The following is a 17,498-nucleotide window of genomic DNA, read 5'->3' as shown; positions in this document are numbered from 1 at the left end:
GCCAAAATCTACAGGTAGTCACTTTGCTAAAAACAGCTCTGTTTTCTGTGATATGTCCACGTTGTGTTTTGGGGCATATCCTGTCGCGGGCGCTAGGCCTACCCACACAAGTGAGGTATCATTTTTATCGGGAGACGTGGGGGAACGCTGGGTGGAAGGAAATTTGTGGCTCCTCTCAGATTCCAGAACTTTCTGCCACAGAAATGTGAGGAACATGTGTTTTTTTAGCCAAATTTTGAGGTTTGCAAAGGATTCTGGGTAACAGAACCTGGTCCGAGCCCCGCAAGTCACCCCTCCTTGGATTCCCCTAGGTCTCTAGTTTTCAGAAATGCACAGGTTTGGTAGGTTTCCCTAGGTGGCGGCTGAGCTAGAGGCCAAAATCTACAGGTAGTCACTTTGCTAAAAACAGCTCTGTTTTCTGTGATATGTCCACGTTGTGTTTTGGGGCATATCCTGTCGCGGGCGCTAGGCCTACCCACACAAGTGAGGTATCATTTTTATCGGGAGACGTGGGGGAACGCTGGGTGGAAGGAAATTTGTGGCTCCTCTCAGATTCCAGAACTTTCTGCCACAGAAATGTGAGGAACATGTGTTTTTTTAGCCAAATTTTGAGGTTTGCAAAGGATTCTGGGTAACAGAACCTGGTCCGAGCCACACAAGTCACCCCTCCTTGGATTCCCCTAGGTCTCTAGTTTTCAGAAATGCACAGGTTTGGTAGGTTTCCCTAGGTGGCGGCTGAGCTAGAGGCCAAAATCTACAGGTAGTCACTTTGCTAAAAACAGCTCTGTTTTCTGTGATGTGTCCACGTTGTGTTTTGGGGCATATCCTGTCGCGGGTGCTAGGCCTACCCACACAAGTGAGGTACCATTTTTATCGGGAGACTTGGGGGAACATAGATTAGCAAAACAAGTACTATTGCCCCTTGTCTTTCTCTACATTTTTTCCTTCCAAATATAGGAGTGTGTGTAAAAAAGACATCTATTTGAGAAATTCCCTGTAATTCACGTGCTACTATGGTCACCCCGGAATTCAGAGATGTGCAAATAACCACTGCTCCTCAACACCTTATCTTGTGCCCTTTTTGGAAATGCAAAGGTTTTCTTGATAGCAATTTTTTACTCCTTATATTTCAGCAAATGAATTCCTGTATACCCGGTATAGAATGAAAACGCACTGCAGGGTGCAGCTCATTTATTGGCTCTGGGTTCCTCGGGTTCTTGATGAACCTACAAACCCTATATATCCCCGCAACCAGAGGAGTCCAGCAGACGTATCGGTATATTGCTTTCGATAATCTGACATTGCAGGGAAAAGTTACAGAGTAAAACGTAGAGAAAAATTGATGGTTTTTTCACCTCAATTTCAATATTTTTCTTTTTCAGCTGTTATTTTCTGTAGGAAACCCTTGTAGGATCTACACAAATGACCCCTTGCTGAATTCAGAATTTTGTCTACTTTTCAGAAATGTTTAGGTTTCTGGGATCCAGCATTGGTTTCATGACCATTCCTGTCACTGACTGGAAGGAGGCTGAAAGCACAAAAAATTGCACAAATGGGGTATGCCCCAGTAAAATGCCAAAATTGTGTTGAAAAATTGGGTTTTCTGATTCAAGTCTGCCTGTTCCTGAAAGCTGGGAAGCTGCTGAGTTTAGCACCGCAAACCCTTTGTTGATGCCATTTTCAGGGGAAAAACCACAAGCCTTCTTCTGCAGCCACTTTTTCAAATTTTTTTGAAAAAAACGAAATTTTCACTGTATTTTGGCCAATTTCTTGGCCTCCTTCAGGGGAACCCACAAAGTCTGGGTACCTCTAGAATCCCTAGGATGTTGGAAAAAAAGGACGCAAATTTGGCTTGGTTAGCTTATGTGGACAAAAAGTTATGAGGGCCTAAGCGCGAACTGCCCCAAATAGGCAAAAAAAGGCCTGGCACAGGAGGGGGAAAAGGCCTGGCAGCGAAGGGGTTAAGAAATGAGAGGCGCGGCTTACCAAGAACAGGCCATTGCAAAACAGTGATTTTTTTTATGGCCTCGGTAATGTACGATTTATAGTTGCTAATGCTGAACCCATATTTGAAATGTTTTTAACGAAGAATCACCTTGCAGAAAACTGAAAGCTCTTTGAACCATATATGGAGACGAGGAAAAATAGAGTAGATTGTTGATACAGGCATATGTTGAAATAGTATTATCAACTGATGGACCCTGAAAACATGTACGGTAATAGAAAGGTGGTAAAGCTTTGGCAGAGAGTATGCAGTGAAAGGGAATCATCCAGTTAACTGGCCTTCAGGGCTGCACGTGGCTCTTGTACACAAGTGTAACCCACCTCCTCTCGGTGGGAAAGTGGGCTGCCTGAATCGGGTTGCCTTCAATAAATCTGATTCACCAGCGGAACCAGGTATTTTGCGGAGAAAAATAAATAATTAAAATATTGTGAGCTCGGACACAGTTGGTTTTTAAAACTGTCTTAAAAGTTAAATTCAGCATAAAAGTATTCCCTTGCTGTTGACCACAAAGGTATCTTGGTATTTTTAGACATGTTCATGTTAGGTTTAATGCCCTCCAGGATCAATCAAATCCTAGCCTTTTTGCAAACTACAGATGGTCGCGGCCTGGTTTCTGTGAAATCTTCAGACTTCAAAAAAATGTACTGACCTGATATTTTGTTCACCCAGGTCCAAGACGTACACACAATTGCTGCCACCGCTAGAAAGTGGGTTCGTTTTATCTCTCTTGTATTTTCTATTATTAACTCCTGCTGTGCAACTTTTTGAACAGTCTTTTGACTAAAAATGAAATTACTCTCACCTGATTTGCATTTGCAGCATATCAAACCCATTACACAATTATTCCTTTCTAACTGAAATGTTGGAAGTTTTTTTCCCGACATCTTTAGACCAAATAGGGGAGGTAAGCAACTAAATCACCCCAGCTGAATCCAGCCGGAATATAATTTGTTGTCTTCTGTGGTGCGCCATACTCCAACTGGCCTCAGACACAGATTTAGAAAATCATAAACTTGTGGCTGCAAGTATAGGGCAAAATCTGATTTTTGGAAAGTTCTCTCCTCGGATCATTAAATACTTATTGCAGAGAAGGAAAGTTGTGTTAACAAAAATATTCTGAGTACTGGACATTGATCTAAGAAACCAGATTGTACAGTTCTTTAATCCCAACTATCCTATCGTGTATGCTGGTCCATCAGCAGAGAGGGGAGTCATTTTAAAGAAATTAAGGATGTCCAGGGTCCTGTCAACCTCTCAAACTGTAATGCTCATCAGCCTTTTCATTTAGGAGTTTTTCACCCAATATGGAATAATGTTTGAAAAAGCAAAAGCCCACTTGCCTCGATATGATAACTATGATGTGCTTCCCAGCCAGCTGCAAATAAACGAGTAGTAGTAGTAACCTGCTGCCTTACTAAATTAGTCAACCTATCTTTAGAATGTAGATGTGTTTCCTGTGTTTACAAAAATATTTTTTACACCATTCATTAAAAAATGAACTCCTCCTAAGGACTTCCAGAGTTTCACCCTGTTGCAGGGTTTCCTTTGACTTTATACATTTTTTTTAAAAACATAATGTTACAGGGGTAGGATTTTCATTGATTAATGTCATTCCCTTGATTGCTTCCAGTTAGTGTTCCCACTTCAATAGGTTCTGAAAACAGAAATGGTTTCCCTGTTGGATGATGCTATTACCTCAGCAGAAAAGGGGCACCATTCACTCTTCATTTTGCTTGATCTGTATGAAGCTTTTGATTCAATTCTCCTAAAGCTTCCACTGCAGGTCCTTTAGACAGCATCCATAGGGTTGGATCAAGCTTATGAAAGCATCTGATCTTGCTTGATCAGGAGAAGCAATGTGTCAAATTAGCTCATTTTCATTCTACAAACAGCCCAGTGGACTGTGGAATCCCACAGTGCTTCCATCTATCCCAAACGCTGTTTAACCTATGTTATAATAATACCACTATTCCTTACCTCCTGGGCAAGATCACTTTAGTTCAATGTACATGAATATGGTGCTTGAAGTTAACTGCAGGCCATTGGCTGAATGAATGAGTTTTAGCGGAGGGGCTTGAAGAGATAGCAGTCTGGATAAATGACAGATCCGTTAAAATGAGTGGATCAAAAGCCTGGGAATTTAAGACGTGAAAAAAAGAATCCACAGCAATAACTTCTGGCCATCTTCTATCTTTCACTTTGGGTTTCCTATGCCCTTCACCAAAAAGGCTTGCAGTTTTGTCAGTCATGGTAAACCGTTTCCCCCTGAGTCCCATAACTATCTGAAAAGTGCATCACTACCTTAATGCAGGCTGTTATTTTCTGATGAAAGACAAATCTCTGTGCATTTAGTCAGCAGAAGCATCCTTTTGTGCTGCATGTTTTATACTGGGAAGTAATTGCAATGTGTTTTTTCTCCCTCTACCCCCCTCTGTCAGAATCCCACATTACCACCTACTAATTTCATGAACTGCAATGTGGCAATTTCACATTTATGTTGGGTTTCATCTCAGCTAATTCACATACCCACACCCGCTTCATATCTCAATCTTGCTCTTAGCAAAAATCAATTTTGGACTTCCGACAAAAGTATTGCTTCATTCTAATGTTGCTTACTGTAGCAAATGTGTTTCTCCTGGCTTTAATGTGTTATGTCTCATTGCCCACAGGTATTAGTGGATGATATATGGATACTAAATAATAAATACATTTGTATGTTGTGCTGTGATAATATGTGGGATTCTGAGTAGGATAATGGGATCCAAGCTGACATTTCAGCTAACGGGAAGAGGTAGTTTATAGGAAAGTAATCTAAACAGTTAACACCTTATACACAAGAATGTAAAAGAACATTTAAGCTTCTATAGGGAGACCTATTCATTAACATTTGCTAGGTGGTTGAGAAGAGGAATGTCGATAGGATAGGATTAGACGGGAGGTGAAGGGAAACAAGAGTGAGAGAGGAGAGCCAGGAGTGTCTGGGCTTGCTGTAGATAAGGTTTAGTCTAGCAAAAGGCATGCTGGGAGGAAGGTAGGTTGGGTTCTGACATTTATTAGCTGTGATCTCCATGCTAATATTGAAGCTCCAGAGACAGATCTGTTCTGGAAAAGGAGGTTTTGAATTTCAGAATTTAAATTCTGAGGTCATTTCTGCCATGAAGATTTGTTTGTACTCCTAAAATGAGTAATGGAGAAGAAATAGATTATTGGAATTTACAGCATTGTAAGCCATGCAACAAAGTTTGAAGAATAGCCCTGCTCTTAGACACAGCCAGCATAATTCTCATAAAATGGAAAAAAGTGGTCAAATGTCCCCAACGATTTAACTAGCTTGACTCAGAAATATAGTATGGCTTTTAATGGTTGAAGATGTGGTTGCGAACCCCCACTAAAATAGTTGTCAAAGTCCAAATGAGAGATCCTTAAGGCATGAATCTCTGTTTTTATTTGATTATGTGTATGCTTTCTCCTACTAATTTGCCAGTGTGAAGGAAAAAGTGATCACTTTTAGCCACATTCTTAATGTGTGGAATAAACTTTATTGAGGAACCCAATGGGAAACTTAGAGATTTTGCATTTGGAAGCCGTTGAGGTTTAGAGTTTTGAGATTACGTACAAAGATGTTATAATTTGTTAGTTACAGAAAATAGATCTTCAGCAAAAAGTATCTGTTTGCCTTTATATTCAGGACTTGTACAATTTTTTTCTTTGAAAGCTCTTCCTCTCCTTACCTGCCTGGAAATTAAAAAAAACACTATACAGATATACATTTTAAGAAATAAAATATGTTGAGATTTTGTTGGTGTTTTTGAGTCTTATTCCAGGTTTTTTTTTCTCAATAAATAGAATAAGACAAGCTGCTATGTCCCTTGGCCGCCCAGGTATGTTCAATGCGCCAGAGTGTTTAATACGTTCTGATAAGCACTGGGCAAAGGAGAATTTTCTCAGTATTTTAGAAGCCAAGAGGGAGGCAGAGGAACTAAGGAAAAAAATTGGTGAGGGACTTTCAAATTTTAAAAACTGTGGTGGGTCCAGAGATGTACCTCTTGGTGATAGAAAATGTTTGGGAAAAGACACTCATCTCGCGATTTCGGTTAGGGGTAATCAGAAGCAATTTGTGCTTCCCGCTGGGACAGTTTGACCCAAATTCTATACAAATCTGTCCCTGTGATGGAGTGTCCTTACAGTCTTTGATCCATTTTTCTTTGTTTTGTGACTTTTATGCTCCATTTAGGCGTCAATTTCTACTCCCCCCTGCTGAAGGAAAGGGGCTTTGTACAGCACCTCCCAGCCTATTTGTGACTGCACATGGTCTCTGATGTGTTGGTGTGCCTGGAGGTAGGGTCCTTTTGAAAGGGAGCCATAACTTGGCGGAATAGTGTAAATCCCTTTCAATCTTATTTATAGGTTTTATCTACTGAATTTCATATGGGGAAAAGATTTTGGATGTATTTTAAGTTTTTTATAAATATGTGACTTTTAATCTGTTTTGATAATTATTTGATATGTATTTACTTGTCTTACGGTTGTAATTATCAAACCGAATAAAGAAAGAATGGAAAGATGTTGGGGTTGCTTCTGTGTGAATTTTTCTTTTTTGTGTATTCATGTATACCCAATAGGCTCTCGGAGAACATTTCCAAAAACTAGTATGATAAACTGGAAAGAGAGTAGGCGTATAGTGAGTTGTGTTGCTCAATAAAGGTGAAGATGATCATGGAAGGACTGAGCATAAGAGTGAAATGCTATAGATAACTCCATGTGTGCCTGCCCTACTTAGATTGATTCTCTCATGCCCCCTCCCCATCATTGCGATAAACCCACATATTTCTCTTACCACCGTGTAGTCTATTAAATATATAACGTCTATGCCATGATGTTTAATTTTTAGAGTGGGGACACTTGTTCTCTTTAAAACACTCAAACTATGCTCTTTTAGTTTGTCTTCCTGTTATAAAATGTTTATCTCTAGCAAGTGTTGTGAAAAACACATAGTACTGAATGCATTTTAAGTCACTGTTTTGCTATTTACTTCATGCTTACCAAAAGGATAAACCACAGAAATTCAGAAGGTAAGAAAGGCAAACCCCTTTATTGAATGTATGTGTTGTGTGCTATATTACTGCTTTATATATTTCAATATTTGTGTATTTGCATATGTAACTCTGCATGCCACAATTGTAAATGCCCTTGGGTGACTTGTTGGGTCTTTAGGTAATCGTCACACTTGTCTAGTGGATGGAACAGTGAAAGTGGAAAGCACACTTATTTGAGAAGACATTTTTACTAGATATCCATGTCCAAAAATGTGGTGTATAATGTTAAAATCTGCTTACAAATTTTCGGTGTATTGTGCCTCTTGTCTTCTTTCATTATTTGTGATCTTTTTTGTTCTTTTTAGATTGTGGATTCAACGTCACTTAGTTTTGGCACTAGGGTGAAGTGGTTTGCCATATGTTTTGTAGCTGGAATTGCATGTTCTTTTCTTGTAAGTATATTTTATTTTTCTACGGACGTTAAAAAGTATACTGTTGATTATAATGAGAAAACAATGAATACATGGATATAACATTTGTTAGTTGTACCTATTTTAGACACTTGCTGAATTATATGTAGTAAAAGTTGCATTAAATAACCTTTTTTTGCAATTGCATAACTCCTGTCTTAACTAGACCAGACCGTATATTTTAATATTACCCTTCACCATGTCAGAATTTATAAACAAAAGTAGCACATAAATTCTATGAAACATAAAGAGATGGGAAGTGTTATTGTGTGGGTTTGATGCAAAAGGGTGGAATGAAGAGAGGTAGAATAGGGAATGTGTTTAGGAACAATGAAGCAACAGTCTGGAGGTGGGACCTGAAAGCTGCAGTGGGAAAGGCTTCCGTTAAGAACCAATTTCTGAAATAAATAATACATTTGATGTTGAGCCTACTTCGTCTGCAGAGCCTCTTTCCAGTGTAACACTGACAGCAAGTGGAAGGACTGGAATCTCAAGGAAGTTTGTGTATATAGCATGGAGGAGCACAGATTTCTTCAGGGTTAGTGGTGACTATCACAGCACTTGGCATTTTATTTAGCGGCCTCAAAGTAAGACTTGATGTTGTGTGATATTTTCAGGCAGAATCTGTTTGCTACTTTTAATTAGCAGTGCATGCACACCACTAAACTTCAAATCTGACTTCTGTACTCTATTGAGTGATATCAATAGGCGCTGTTCTATATATCTAAATTCGAGCAGTGAAATACCGATCTGCATATTGTCATCTTAGCCCATGTAAGCATAGCACCATTTTAGTGGTGACAGTTCTTGGCTTATTGACTTCAGACATTGCAGCTCAAGTGTAAGGTCCTGTGTGCGTGATTCAGTGTCAATGAATGACTTATCTGCTGTCAGCTGTAGGCACAGTTCATAGGAATCAACAGCTGTTGGATACTCAATAAATTGTAGCATTTATGGCTCAACAGTTGATGTTCACATGTTTTTACTACAAGTTACTGTGAAGCAATGTGTCATTGTTCCAGGTGGGGTTACAGTTATGGTGATTTTATTGTATAAACTAATTTTTACTATATTCATGGAATTCATTTAGAATGGTGAGCACTTTTATTGTTTTTGTTTAAATTTATTGAAACCAGTGGACAAGGGTGACTATTGCTCCTGTTTTAATTTATTAATTAAACAGTATTACGATGTAATATTTTTTTCATCTCCAGATGGAGCCACCCTTGGATTGGAATCAGTATTTTTGTGTTATGTCGAGGCAGTTGAAACTGTCTCTCTTCTCTTTTCTCCCTTCTCTATTGAAACAGTGGGTGGATTTAGGTTGAAAGAGTTCAAGAATCTGCCTACTTTGAAAAGGCGTAGTCCTTTAGATGTCTTTCAGTGTGCCACCAAAAAGATATGGAATTGTTTTAGGGAAAAAAGTTGAATATCATTATGGATAGAATACATTTATTCAAGGAGGCAAGGAAAATGATGAATCGATTTAAGAATTATGTCGCAGCTTTAAAATCGCATTTGGCAACTTGTGAATTTGAACATATCAGCTATGAGTATGTTCTATGTGGCCAGATTCTCATGAAGACCAGTTGTAAGAAAGAGTAGGTAACTGTAGATCGTTCTCTTAATGTAACTATCAATATTGGTAAGGCAATAGAACAGGTGAGACTATCTGTGCCGGAAATTATGGCAACTCCATACATGAAGGTAATTTACTAAGTAAGAAACACAATGAACACAAACAGAAAGAGTCCTCAAAAGCAAAGAATAAAGTAAGTAAGCTATGAATTACATTGCCACATTTATCAGTTATTCAGTTTAGGGAATTTCAGTCGGTGTCCTGCGATTGACAATTCCTGTTCCAAACGTTTGAAGCATTGAACTAAAAAAAGTGACACATTCACAGAATAAAAAACAGTCTATGAGGTTCTTGGGAATAGAACACTACTATTGTTCTAAGCATAGAGGATATTCCTAATTAAAGAAATGCGTGCCCTCTTGTGAAATCAGTGTTTATTGGAGGAGGTCATAGTAGCAGTGAACTCTTGTGCTTAGTACACCAATCTAAAGAAAGATGTAGTTGAGAGATTGCATACTGCAAGTCCAGCAAACTATACTGGGTATAAAATCAATTCGTTGGGGGTACTTTTTGGCTCATTTGTACTTCAGTGGTAGGCACACCAGAGGCACATTTTATGTAGCTGAATATGGTCAGTCTTTATTTGATTGGTTGCACCTGGAGGCGACGGGGATTAAATTGCACCCCTCTTCCTTCTTATATTAAACATAGAGATGTGAGTCACCAGTTTTCAAATGTAGGAAATTAATCGATTTCAGAGGCATTTGCATCGAAAGTTGAGAACAAATACAAAACCGATTTCAGTGAAAGCGTGTGGAGTTTTAAGCGTTCAAGTACTGGATAATTTTGAATTAAAATGCTTATCTGATAAGATATTATTTGAGGAATGTGCCTCTTAACCACAGAACAAAGCCAAAGGAATTCCTGAATGGTATGTAAAAGAGGACTAATAAAACTAGAAGAGTAATAAAGACTACCTGTAGTGGTGATTTCTATCCTGTTGTGCTGACTGTCTTGCTTTACCAAATCAGATGGTATCTGGTGTTCCTGTAGTATCTCTATTTTTGACATCATACTTCGCCAGTGTATGCCACCAAGTGCTATTGGATGACAGCCCATAGTATTGAATTGTATTTGTCACTTCAGAGGCCTTGTTTCAATATTGTAGAATGCCTTTTAGCCTTGCTTGTGTGGCAGTGTGTTATGAAAGATACTCTAATGGTATTGTGGGGGTTGCAGCTGTCTAGGATGTTATCTTGGTGTTCAATCAGAAGGAACAAGCCTGTGCCTTGGAGAATGTGTTAGAAATACTAGCTGAGAAGGGCTTTTCACTAAAACTAAATATCTTGGACATTGCATTAGTAAGCTGGGTGTTAAGCAAAATAACTTCCACCTTAAAATCATCTTGAGTGCCCCTGTTCCCAAGTCTAAAGAAAAAACAGTTGTTTGTTGGGTCTAACTGAATTCTGTTCTACATTTATTAATGAGTTTGGTAAAGACACATAGCCATTTACAACACTACTGAAGGAACATGCCATTTTTGCTTGGGAGGATGCCCATGCTGAAGCATTCAAATTGCTCAGAGCAGAAATAGCCAGTGCACAACATCAATGTGTATAGTTGGAAAAATATGCATTGCAGAAGTGGATACAAGTAACTGTATTAGGGGCAGTTTTAATGCAACACAGTGATAATGAGGAATGGGTAGTGTTTTATGGGTCCAGGCAGTTGAAAGTGACAGAATGTAACTACTCTGTTATTGAAAAAGAAACTTTTTGCATATGTGTGTGGGGTTCTGAACATGACAGGACTTGTATCTGGGGATATGAAATTTGGCTTAAGGACCGACTAAGAGCATCTTGTTAAAACATTGAGGTAAACCACTTTTCAATATGAGACTACAAATATACATGCTGATTCCACGTCCAGGTTACTTGTGGAAAAAAATAGCACTAATGGGGAATAGGTGCGGGGATGTGAGTTATTTTATTGAATGTTGGTGGTGTTGGTAAGGCTGGCGGTGTCGGAGTTATTGAGGAAGAAAATCTTCAGTATATATGGTTTGGAAGTATTAAGTGAATGGTAGGCCAAAAGAACAGAATGTTCTGGGTGAGGTAAAAGCTTACTTTAAAGTGTTAGACGAATTAGACATTGCAAATTGGTTTTATCCAGATACGAAAAGTATAAAATATTTGATGTTTGTCATGAAAGACATTTGAGAACATCTGTGACCAGAGCTGGACACATTCATATTTTTGCTAGTCAGGGATCAATGTTGTGATAGACAGTTTGTTTAAGGAATATGACATATGTCTGAGAAGCTATGTAGAATAATCCCTATTAAGTTTAGTAATTAATGATTATATCTTGGAGTAGTTTATGCGGGGTGTGCTTTCGAGGTAAAGTAAATTTTGTTATTTTCTGTGGTCTGTGTATTTTGCTGTTACTTGTAAGGGGTATGTATGTATAGAAAAATGGAGAAAGGTAGTAAAGTAGGTGCGATGCAAGGTAGTAGACTGTTGATGAGGAGGGATGAAATAGAAATGTTCTTGCATATAAAAATATAAGTCTTCCTCCTTTTGGGCATGTCTTGGTTTATATATTAGTACTGCTCCCTTATTATTTATCTTGCAGTGCACAAGTGCTGGATATTTCTGATGAATACAGCTACCTGTGGATTCCTCACCATTTTGATTCTTCCCAAAGCGCCAGCATTTGATGGAATTTTCTTTCTAGCTCTCCATGTCGACAAGGAAGTCACAATTTCACGGCTTTGCATGCGACTTCGTCTGACGTCATCTGAGCCATAAGAAGTCCTCGCCAGCTTGCTGACGTCAGTACCCAGTTTTTCCACGCCTTTGACGCTAACAGTTTTTTTCCTACCTCTCCGTTGGGTTGCAGCTGTTTTTAGGGAGATATTTTTATTGCTGCAATGTCTCAGCTGAAGAAATCTGGCTTTCAGTTTTACAGGGAGTGCAGGGGTCATGTGTCGGTGACTGACCCTCTGTAGGTTTAGAGGGTTTGGCCATAGCTCCTCCTTTTGAGGGAGGCAGCAGGTCCAGGGTCAACAACCTGTCAACCCCCTCTACAGGTCATACAGAGGTCATGGAAGACTTAGATCACGTGGTGCCACCCAAAAGCCTTCTTCTTCCCCCTCTCCATCCTCCGCTGGGAACCTGTCAGCAAAGCAGCCCTAGTTCTCTCCCCTTTCAGCAGCAGGTGTTGCCAGTAAGGTGAAGGTTTATACGTTTTCTTCAAGAGTGGGAGTTGATCAAATCAAACTTGTTGGTACTGAGCGTTGTGGAAAATAGGTATGCTCTTCCCTTTTGAGAGTTTCCACCTCCCCAACAATAATTTTGCTCAGAAGAGCACCTTCTGTTGCTTCAGCAGGAGGTTCATAATCTGCTGTTAAAGGATGCAGTGGAGTTTGGTCCGGAGCAGGAAAGAGGTCAGGGATGTTACTTAAGATCTTTCCTGATCCCCAAGAAAGATGGTTGGTTGAGACCCCTTCTGGACCTGAGGGTTTTGAATTGGTTCCTCAAACAGGAAAAAATTCTAAATGCTGGCACAGGTGCTTCTTGCGCTGGGCCAGGAAGACTGGATGGTTTCTACCGACCTGCAGGATGTGTATTTTCACATCCCCATTCTTAAGTCGCACAGGAAGTATCTCCATTTCATGGTGGGGTCACAGCCCTACCAGTTTGTGGTCCTTCCTTTTGGTCTTACTTCCGCACCTCGAGTCTTCACAAAGGTGATGGCAGTGGTTGCAGCACATCTCATTAGGAAGGGAAATTTGGTATTCCCTTACCTGGATGATTGGCTGATCAAAGCCAAGTCCCCAGAGTTAGTGCTGCACCATCTGCAGGTGACAACCCAGTTGTTGTTCATCCTGGGCTTTTTGTTGAACATGTCCAAATCTCACCTGGAGCCCTCTCAGTGTCTGCTGTTCATAGGGGCTGTACTGGACACAACATTGAATCATGCCTTCTCTCCTCCTCAGAGGATTCGGGACATACAGGCTATGATTCCAATGATTCGGATGGAGCGGTTGTTCCATTCCTAAAGGTCCTATGCCTGGTCAGTCGGTTTGTTTCTTGTATTCTGCTGGTCACTCATGCACATTGGCACATGAGGGCTCCCCAGTGGTACCTCCACAAGCAGTGGTTTCACAAAGGAGATCTCAAGGAGTCAGTAGCAGCCTCCAGAGACACTGCAGCGGATCTTCAATGGTGGAGTGTAGACGGCAACCTATCCCAAGGAAGGCCGTTATGTCTTTCACCTCTGGTGACTGCAGTCATAACGGATGTTTCCACTCTAGGGTGGGGTGCACATCTGGGGGATCGAGAGATCATAAGTCTTTAGTTTCAAGTAGAAAAGATGTTTCACAGCAGTCTGTTGGCGTTACGGGCGACAGGTCTGGCTCTCAAGGCCTTCCTTACATCAATTTGCGGTCACTTGGTACAAGTCTTGACAGACAACACTACTGTGATGTGGTACATCAACAAACAGGGAGGAGTAGGGTTGTACCTTCTCTCCAGAGAGGCTCTGCGACTCTGGTCCTGGGCTCACGACCATCAGATTTGCATAGTAGCAAGCCATTTGGCAGGAGTTCTCAACATACGTGCGGACAATCTTAGCCAGCACTTGTCAGCCAACCATGAGTGGTGTCTCCACCGGAGGTAGTTCTTCAGGTCTTCCAGTTGTGAGGGACTCCTCAGATAGACCTGTTTGCCACACGCGAGAACGTGCACTTGCCGTCGTTCTGCAGCTTCCAGTATCCAATGCGGGGAGCATTGGGGAACGCATTTCAGCTGAGCTGGAGCAACCGGCTGCTTTACGCGTTTCCTCCCATACCCTTGATACCTCGGGTTCTGAGTAAGATTCGCCAAGACCGGGACAAGTCATACTGATAGCCCCAGATTGGCCAAGAAGAGTATGGTACACAGACCTCCTCCAACTCACTGTCCCCCCCCCCCCTCCTTCTCCCTCTCAGAGAGACCTCTTCTCACAGTTGCAGAAGCAGGATCTACACCCCCACATCCAGCGCCTACACCTACATGCCTGAACGGGGCAACCTGAATTCCTATTCTCTCCCCCCTGAAGTGGTGGAGGTTATATTATCTGCCAGGCAACACTCCACCAAGGCTGTCTATGAGGGCAGATGTTCAAAATGTGTTAAATGGTGTGAGGAGAGACACATTGATCTTTAAAGGCCCATTTGTATAATGCAATTTGCTCTTTCGTTAGCACAGGTAGGTTGCACAATTGCGACAGTGAAGGGTTACCTTTCTGCACTGTCGGCTTTCATTTGTTCACCTGATCAACCCTCTTTGTTTAAGTTCCCTATAGAGTTAAGGTTTCTTAAAGGTTTGACTAATATGTTTTCCCCCACTCCATTTTATAATGCCTTAGTGGGATTTAGATTTAGTCTTAACATACTTGATGGGTTCACTGTGTGAACCATTTCATAGTTGCCCGTTGAGACTTCTTACGTTCAAAGCTGTTTTTCTAATAGCTATTACGTCAGCTAGGTGTGTTAGCGAGATTTAAGCTCTAAGTGTGAAAGCCCCTTTTACTATCTTCCATGCTAATAAAGTGGTTTTGAGAACGAGGGCGGGTTTCCTACCTAAGGTAGGGACACCTTTTCATCTAGGACAATCTGTTACCCTTCCATCCTTTTACGCTCCTCCCCATCCTTCGAAGTTGGTGGAAAGGCTGCATCGTCTGGATCCAAAGAGAGCACTGAGCTTCTATGTGGACAGGACAGATGACTTCAGGAAGGATGATGAGCTCTTCATTGGCTACATGGGCAAGATGAAGGGCAAAGCCGTCCACAAAAGAACACTGTCACTGTGGGTCATTCTTTGCATAAAAATGTTATTCGCTAGCAAAGAAGGATCCTCCTGAGGGCATTAGAGCTCATTCGACCAGAGCTAATTCTGCCAGTTCTGCGTTGGCGAGAGGTGAACCTGTTGTTGACATTTGCAAGGCAGCAACTTGGGGTTCCCTCCATACTTTTGCAAAACATTACTGCTTAGACTCAGAAGTGAGGAGGGACGGTCGTTTTGCCCGTTTAGTGCTGCAGGAATTTTTGGTATAAACAGACAGGCACCCACCTCCAAGAGTGGGACTGCTTTTGGATTCTATTAAAAAGGTGAGGAATCCACAGGTAGATAAATCCATCCGAAGAACAATTTACTTACCTTCAGTAACACTTTTTCTGATAGATACAGTATCTACCTGTGGATTCCTCATGGTACCACCCGGCTCCCTGTTTGGATATACCAAGAGGTGTTATGAGTTACATATAGTGTGTGTGTGCGTGTGTGTGTGTGTGTGATTGCAGCACATGTTGTGCTTGTGATATTGGTGTTTAACAGTTTGCCTCAAAGGCACGGTAAAAAAAAAAAAGTGGGTGAGACTGACATCAGCACGCTGGCGAGGTCTTCTTATGGCTCCGATGATGTCAGACTGAGTCGCGTTCAGAGCTGTGATATTGTGATGTCCTTGTCGGTGTGGAGAGCTAGAAAGAAAAGATTTTCATTGATTGCTGGTGCATTGGTAATATTCAAAAGGTGAGGAATCCACAGGTAGACACTGTATCCATCAGAAAAAGCACTGCCAAAGATAAGTAACTTCTTCTTTTTCAATTTTAACCATGGCAGACTACACTTTCTAATGGAAATCTATTTTCCAAGGTTCCTAAATTTGAACCTCCTTCATAGCTGCTGACAGCATCCAGAGGTTTTCAGTAATACCTTCTTACTGGCACAAGGAGATGCTCACACTGCAACAGCCAAATATCTGCCTGACATAATACACAATTAAGATGTAGAAGGTACATAAAGGGCATGTTGTCAGCTTCTTGTTTTCCACGGTTTACAGACTATATGATGTGGAGCACATATAGATTTGTTTTTTCTTGAAAATCAAGAGATTTGTTGTGACGTTTTTCATGCTGTTATACTTATTAAATCCTCACACAGATATCTATGAAAGAATTTCTGTTGCATGTGTGCTGAGGAGGAGGTGAGCATGTTTAGCTTGGTTGCTTCCGACACCTCAATGTGCCAGTTTTTATGGCCTTATACAAGACATGGTTTCTTGCAGAACTGACCTATTATGGAGGAATCCCAGTGCAATCTACACCACAAGAAAATTTACATCCTCATTCTCGTTAAGTAAGCACAGGTCTGGTTCTGCACTGCTGAGCTTATCCACATGTAACATAAACTGAAGCTATTTAGGGCATGATTTTCTCCTTTAGGGACTCTTAGAAGCATTTTTTTTTTGTTTTAAAGAGGAAAGATGACTATCATTAAACTACACCCTAAGCCTGCATATTTTGCTCTACGGTCCAATGCTTCAGCTGTCCCTCTGATGCCACCTGACTCAATGGTACCAGCTGTAACTCTGCTCCTGTGCAAGTCCAGTCTGTTTGCTTTGCTTGTTAACAACCTTGGCATTCTCCACATTACCACTGGCATCACCTTTTGCTAAAACTAAGAAGGTGTCCATGTATCAGCTACAGCCTCTGTGGCATCAAGCTCTGTGCCATCTCCAAAACCATCACACCATTCCACATGATTATGTCCACGTTTCTCCCATGTAGTTGGTAAGATGATGACAGAGCTGACTTTTTCTTAATTGCTCAAAGATGGAATGTTTTGTGTGAACAGAGCAGCCAAAAAGATTGGGAAAGTTTTCCAACATGCAAGACATCATTACAGATAGCTTGGATGCACAATGAGGATATACGCAGTCATGCATGGTGACATAGGGAGCTGTACATGTGTAGCCAAGAAGGGTGTGAAGGAATTGAAACTGTGTTCATTTTACACCATTTACTCCTGCTACATACTGCCTTATATGTAAACGTCCTAGAAAAAGTAGAATACATCAACAAAAAACTGGAAATCAAAAGTAAGAGACCCCTCCACCCATTCCCAACCAATTCCCAACAAAGGGTAGTCACGGAGTAGGCGGGGGGGAGTCTGAATGGGGAGTCAGGGCGCTTTGAGGTCAGGCTCACCCATTTCATCCAAGGTGTTGCCATAGGTGATATTCAAGAGAGAAGATTCTCACAGCATCACACCCCATCATTACTCAAAGAGCTACAGTGCATGCAATCTAGGTGAGGAGGCGCAGACATTTTTTGATCTAGACATACAATCCAGGAGAGAGCGCCATATCGCTGAGAATTTCTTTTCAGTTAGAATTAGTGTGTGGGAGATGAGCTTCATCATTACGGTACCATATGTGTATGGTCCAATATGGAAATATCCGAAATGGAGGCAGCAGCTATTGGAGGCTGGAGCACATGGATGGTAAAGAAGTAATTTATGTGGGAGTATGACGCGTGCACTTGGGAGTAATAAGATGGGTTTTTTTTTCGGGTTCATGTCACA

The 17,498-nt window shown here is 41.0% G+C and overlaps 1 protein-coding gene across 1 annotated transcript in view; it reads left to right on the top strand.

The window, feature by feature from the left end:
- SFT2D1 (SFT2 domain containing 1) overlaps positions 1-17,498 on the top strand; it is a 246,834-nt gene that overhangs the window by 74,571 nt on the left and 154,765 nt on the right. Inside the window, exon 2 of the mRNA XM_069234485.1 lies at positions 7,407-7,493. Coding sequence (XP_069090586.1) covers positions 7,407-7,493 — 87 coding nt within the window. The remainder of the gene's footprint in view (positions 1-7,406; positions 7,494-17,498) is intronic.

The sequence above is a fragment of the Pleurodeles waltl genome, chromosome 5, assembly GCF_031143425.1.
Source record: "Pleurodeles waltl isolate 20211129_DDA chromosome 5, aPleWal1.hap1.20221129, whole genome shotgun sequence".
Taxonomy (NCBI): domain Eukaryota; kingdom Metazoa; phylum Chordata; class Amphibia; order Caudata; family Salamandridae; genus Pleurodeles; species Pleurodeles waltl.
The sequence above is the reverse complement of the archived record's forward strand: the minus strand, read 5'-3'. Positions and strand labels throughout refer to the sequence as shown.